The 5,428-nt window shown below is 47.5% G+C and overlaps 1 protein-coding gene across 1 annotated transcript; it reads left to right on the top strand.

Moving 5' to 3' along the window:
- Positions 1–343: 343 nt before the first annotated feature.
- On the top strand, positions 344–1,291 carry LOC112106678 (olfactory receptor 52E4-like). Its single transcript, XM_026662897.1, has one exon. It carries the CDS (start codon positions 344–346, stop codon positions 1,289–1,291), a length of 948 nt encoding a protein of 315 aa, XP_026518682.1.
- Positions 1,292–5,428: the final 4,137 nt, after the last annotated feature.

The raw sequence follows: 5,428 nt of genomic DNA on the forward strand, positions 1-5,428 counted from the left end.
CTGCATATCTCCCTTCTACTTTCTCCCATGTGTACGTGACAAATTTGCCCCCTGGCAGTTAAGTAGAATAATTTTATTTCAGTAGGGTCAGTTGTCATAATTCATTCCTCTGAATAATGAAAATATCATTTTTCAGTGTGTGAAGAGCGACCAATCTGCTTCCCCCATGAGAACAGCCTCCAGTAGTGCATGTAGTGTCGCATATTCACATTGTCTCTCCATCCAGGCATTTGTACTGCGACCATCACCCTAGACCCTGGGCACATACAGGAAGTCAGGGGAACGTACGGTACATGCAGGAGACACGGTTCTGCCTCAGAGTTGGACACCTTCTCCCTACTCCATGTCAGATTCCAACACAACCGACTTCACTAACCCCTCCACCTTCATCCTACTGGGCATTCCTGGCCTGGAGGCGGCCCATGTCTGGATCTCCATCCCCTTCTGCACCATGTACACCATAGCCATCTTGGGGAACTTCACCATCCTGTTCATCGTGAAGAGGGAGCTGAGCCTCCATGGGCCCATGTACTATTTCCTCTGCATGCTGGCCGTCACCGACCTGGTCCTGTCCACGTCCATCCTGCCCAAAATGCTGAGCATCTTCTGGTTCAATTCCAGGGAGATCGATTTCAGTGCCTGTCTCACCCAGACTTACTTCATTCACTGCTTCTCAGTGATGGAGTCTGGGTTTTTCGTGGCCATGGCTTTGGATCGCTACGTGGCCATCTGTGATCCCCTGAGACATTCAACTATCCTGACAAATCCCGTGGTGGCCAGGATTGGGCTGGTTGTGGTGCTGCGTGGCGGCATGCTCGCACTGCCCTTTCTCTTCCTGGCGAGGCAGTGGACATATTGCAGAACCAACATCATCCCCCACACATACTGCGAGCACGTGGCCGTGGTGAAGCTGGCCTGCGCTGACATCCGCGTCAGTATTTACTATGGCCTCTTTTTGTTATTCTCTGGGATTGGTCTGGATGTATTTTTTATCACCGTGTCCTATACCCAGATCCTCAGGGCCATCTTCAATCTCCCCACAAAGGACGCCCGGCTCAAGACTTTTGGGACCTGCGGCTCCCACCTCTGTGCCATCTTAGCCTTTTACACCCCAGCTCTCTTCTCCTTCCTCACGCAATGGTTTGTCCACAATATACCCCAGCATTTTCACATTCTCACAGCCAACGTGTACCTCCTGCTGCCCCCCACGCTAAACCCCATCATCTACGGGGTGAGGAACAAACAGATCCGGGACAGGCTGCTCCGGCTCTTTACTCATAAAGGGACCTAAAGTTTTCCCCTGGTGCTCTGGCTCTCAGACTGAGCTCCATACAGAACTGGCTGGTGACATGGTGCCAGACCCTCTTCCCTGAATCACTGACTGGATAGTCAAAGAGAAATTAAACCCTTTCCTGACCTGAGTGTACTGGGGAATTGGTCTGTGTACAATTCATGAACTTATAGGGTTGCTATCTTTGTAATTGCTGATATCTGGACCCCTGAGGCACTGCCCCTTGCCTCACCTCTTCTGCTAAGGCTCCCCCGCTGCTCTGCTTCTTCCCCCCAAGGCTCCTCCCCGTCGCGTGCTCTTCTCGTCCCCTCCCTCTGTCACTTGCTGGATCATCTCCACCTGGCTCTGCCTCCCCAGCCACAAGGGAGCCCTTTCAGATTTCGGTAGGGGTTGTGTGTCAATTTTAACCATGATTCCAGTGGCTATTTAAGTATCGGGGTAGCTGTGTTAGTCTGTATCCACAAAAACAACAAAGAGTCTGGTGGCAGCTTAAAGACAAGCAGATTTATTTGGGCATAAACTTCCGTGGGTAAAAAATCCCACTTCTTCAGATGCATGGAGTGAAAGTTAAAGATGCAGGCATTATATAATGACACATGAAGAGAAGGGAGTTACCTCACAAGTGGAGAACCAATGTTGACAGGGCCAATTCGATCAGGGTGGATGTAGTCCACTCCCAACAATAGATGAGGAGGTGTCAATTCCAGGAGAGGCAAAGCTGCTTCTGTAATGAGCCAGCCACTCCCAGCCCCTATTCAAGCCCGAATTAATGGTGTTAAATTTGCAAATGAATTTTTGTTCTGCTGTTTCTCTTTGAAGTCTGTTTCTGAAGTTTTTTTGTTCAATGATAGTGACTTTTAAATCTGTTATAGAATGTCCAGGGAGATTGAAGTGTTCACCTACTGGCTTTTGTATGTTACCATTCCTGATGTCCGATTTGTGTCCATTTATTCTTTTGCGGAGCGACTGTCCGGTTTGGCCAATGTACATGGCAGAGGGGCATTGCTGGCACATGATGGCATATATCACATTGGTAGATGTGCAGGTGAATGAGCCCTTGATGGTGTTGCTGATGTGGCTGGGTCCTCTGATGGTGTCGCTAGAGTAGATATGGGGACAGAGTAGGACCCAACCACATCAGTCACACCATCAAGGGCTCTGATCAAATCCCAAATTATGCTCCAGGGTGGTGAGGACACTGAGGCAGGGAATGGCTTGCAGGTGTTGTATTGTGTTTACCTAGATATGGGTATGCCACTCTGCACCACATGTTCGTTATAGTGGTATGATTATAATGTGATTATGTCATAATTACGATGTATCTTGTAGAAAATATGTCATGTGAGGTTTCATTGGAAAAGTTATGATTTGCTGAATATGATTATCCTCTCTGTACACATGTCTCATTTTTGTATCAGGAGTTATGAATATGGACTATGTATCTGTATTTCAAATGTGGCTGCATTGGGTGACACCTAGAAGGCAAGACGCTTCCAGTCTAGAGAGCTGGTTGTGAAGGGCCTATTCAGGGTACTGGGCCATTAGGGGAAACAATAGGCCTGAGGAGAAGCTCATCCCCCACCTGGTGAACCTTCCTGGGAACGCTTCAGTCCGCCTATCGATAATGGCTGCTATGAATCACATGCAAGGGCATGTGACTAAACCACATGACACTGAGCTCCATTTTGGTACCTGTATTTTTCCACAAACGAGGCTGGGAACTTGTCTTGGAACAAAAAGGTTCCTGCCCTATGGAAGAAACCATAAAAGGGGGCAGCGACATCACCAAATGGCCTCACTCCCCACACAAAAACACCTGGAAACACATGAGGAACAAAGACTGAACTGCAGGAAGTGCTGTTCCCAGGCTGAAGGTGTTTCTAGCCTGTGCATGGAAGCTTGATGGACTGTTTGTAGTATCTAACAGGATGAGACACTGCTTGATTCAAATCCTATTTCGTGTATAAGACTTAGACTGGGATTTTGTTTATTTCTTAGGTAACCATCTTCGATCAGTTTGCTATTACTTCGAGTCATTTAAATCTATCTTTCTGTAGTTAATAATTTTATATTTTTTACCTAAAACTGTGTGATTTGCTTGAAGTGTGGGGAAAACCTCAGCTCAGTTAATAAAGGTTTGTGCATTGTCCTATTCGCATCAAGGGAGGGACGTACTCAGTAATAAATTCAGACTGGTCAGGCTTTTGACCAGGGCAGGATGGTACAGCTCCGGGGTCCTAGGCTGGGGAGCTGGGAGTATTTTGGCTGCAGCCTCTCTGTTGTTGGTTCATGAGTTGGTGGCCAGAGCATTCCTGAACACAGCTGGGTGTGGTCCCTGCCTGTGGATATTGGTGGGAGTGCAAGCTTGGAGGGCTTTGCAGCTTGTCACAATGTTACAGTGCAAGAGGGAACCCAGATTGGTGAGACGGGGGGCTCAGCTGTACCCCAGTTCCAGGTGGCACCCCGGGGAGGACCCACCACAGTGGCACAGCGAGCAGGATGAAATGCACAGCTTGTTGTGCTGAGTGAGAGCTGCACGTCATACACTGGTGTAGAGATTTTCAGTGAGACGTTAAGTGTGGTGGCTTGAGATCAGTCAGAGAGGTTCCCGGTTAGTTATTTTCTGTTTGCTTATTGCGAGAAAGGGAAGTAGTGACAGAAAAGCAGAAAGATGAGGGAAGGCAGAGAAGCCATTACAAAACTGGAGCGCTTTAGACTGCAGGGAGCAGAAAAAGAAAAGGAACCCCAGAGACTTTCGGAGTTAGAAGCAGTAGCACATCAAAGAGCTTTGGAACTGGAAAAGTGAGCAATTGAGGCCCAGAAACTGTACGGCGAGATTTTGGTAAACCAGTAAAGTGCCTGAAACCACTATGGCTTATTGCTAAAATCAGCCAAGTCAGCAGGCTGTAAAGTGGCCATGCAGCAGCCTCAGCTTGACCAAAACAGGAGGGGAGGGGGTTTTGGGGTGCCACAGAAAGGGCAGCTTGAACCCGCGTCCTTCCTGATAAGACTTGTGTTGAAGTTGCTGATACATGCATTTTAGAAGAGCAGGATGTGCCCCCAGGAATGTCTATTAGGACTTCAAGGCTGCAAACCAGGGCCGCCCAGAGGGGGGGGCAAGTGGGACAATTTGCCCCAGGCCCTGCAGGGGCCCCCACAAGAATATAGTATTCTATAGTATTGCAACTTTTTTTATGGAAGGGGCACCCGAAATTGCTTTGCCCCAGGCCCCCTGAATCCTCTGAGCAGCCCTGCTCAAATTCTGGAAAAACCCACACCTGGTTAATCAATAATCAGAAGGAACCTTTTGCTTGACCATTGAAACTTCTTGCTTAACAAGTTTTCTTTAAGGGACATGTCGTTGTATTACTAATGTATAAATCAGGGGGGAAAGTTTGAGGTAGTTGGACTCTTCTGGACACTCCCTCTGAATACATCTTGCGGTCCCCATCAGAAGATTGGCCACCGGAAGCTTGCCGCTGTGTCACTGAAGAGCCACGCTCAGCTTTGGTAATTATCGAGGGTTGGGGGTGTTTTACTAACCTGTTGTGGACGTGTGTAAGTGCTTGAGACTAAGTAAAGTTTAGCTTTAAGTGAAAGCACTCTTGTGTTGTCCTCTTTGTGCCAGCCATCTATCGGTCGGACGGCTGTGTCTCCCCTGATTTATTTCCTGACACCACCTCGCACAGAGTAAAAGTTACCAAGAACTTTGGGTTGAAAGAACCCTGGGTAACAAAACTAGCCATGGAACTGCGAGCCAAAGAACTTGAGGAAAAAGAAGTTAAGTTAGAGTTAAGATACCAATTGGACTTTCTAGAGAGGCAGAACCAGAACCCCCATATGCCACTGATTCCCACCTCTCTACAAATCCAGAAATGGGAGTGGTTGTGTCCTGCATACAATGAGGCTGGGGATATTGCTGAATATTTCACCACCTTTGAGAGGCTTGTATGATTCATAAGATTCCTGATGATCAAATGATGCCCACTTTGGTTGCAAAGATAACTGGTGATGCTCTGAATGTATTCAATAAGATGCTAATTATTGATGCTTCAGATTATTGCAAATTCAAAGAAATGGTTTTGAAACAGTTTCTGATAACCCTTGAAACAGATAGAGTGACATTTAGGTACCGTA

This window comes from Terrapene carolina, unplaced genomic scaffold (genome assembly GCF_002925995.2).
Source record: "Terrapene carolina triunguis isolate 2854851 unplaced genomic scaffold, T_m_triunguis-2.0 Scaffold31198, whole genome shotgun sequence".
Taxonomy (NCBI): domain Eukaryota; kingdom Metazoa; phylum Chordata; order Testudines; family Emydidae; genus Terrapene; species Terrapene triunguis.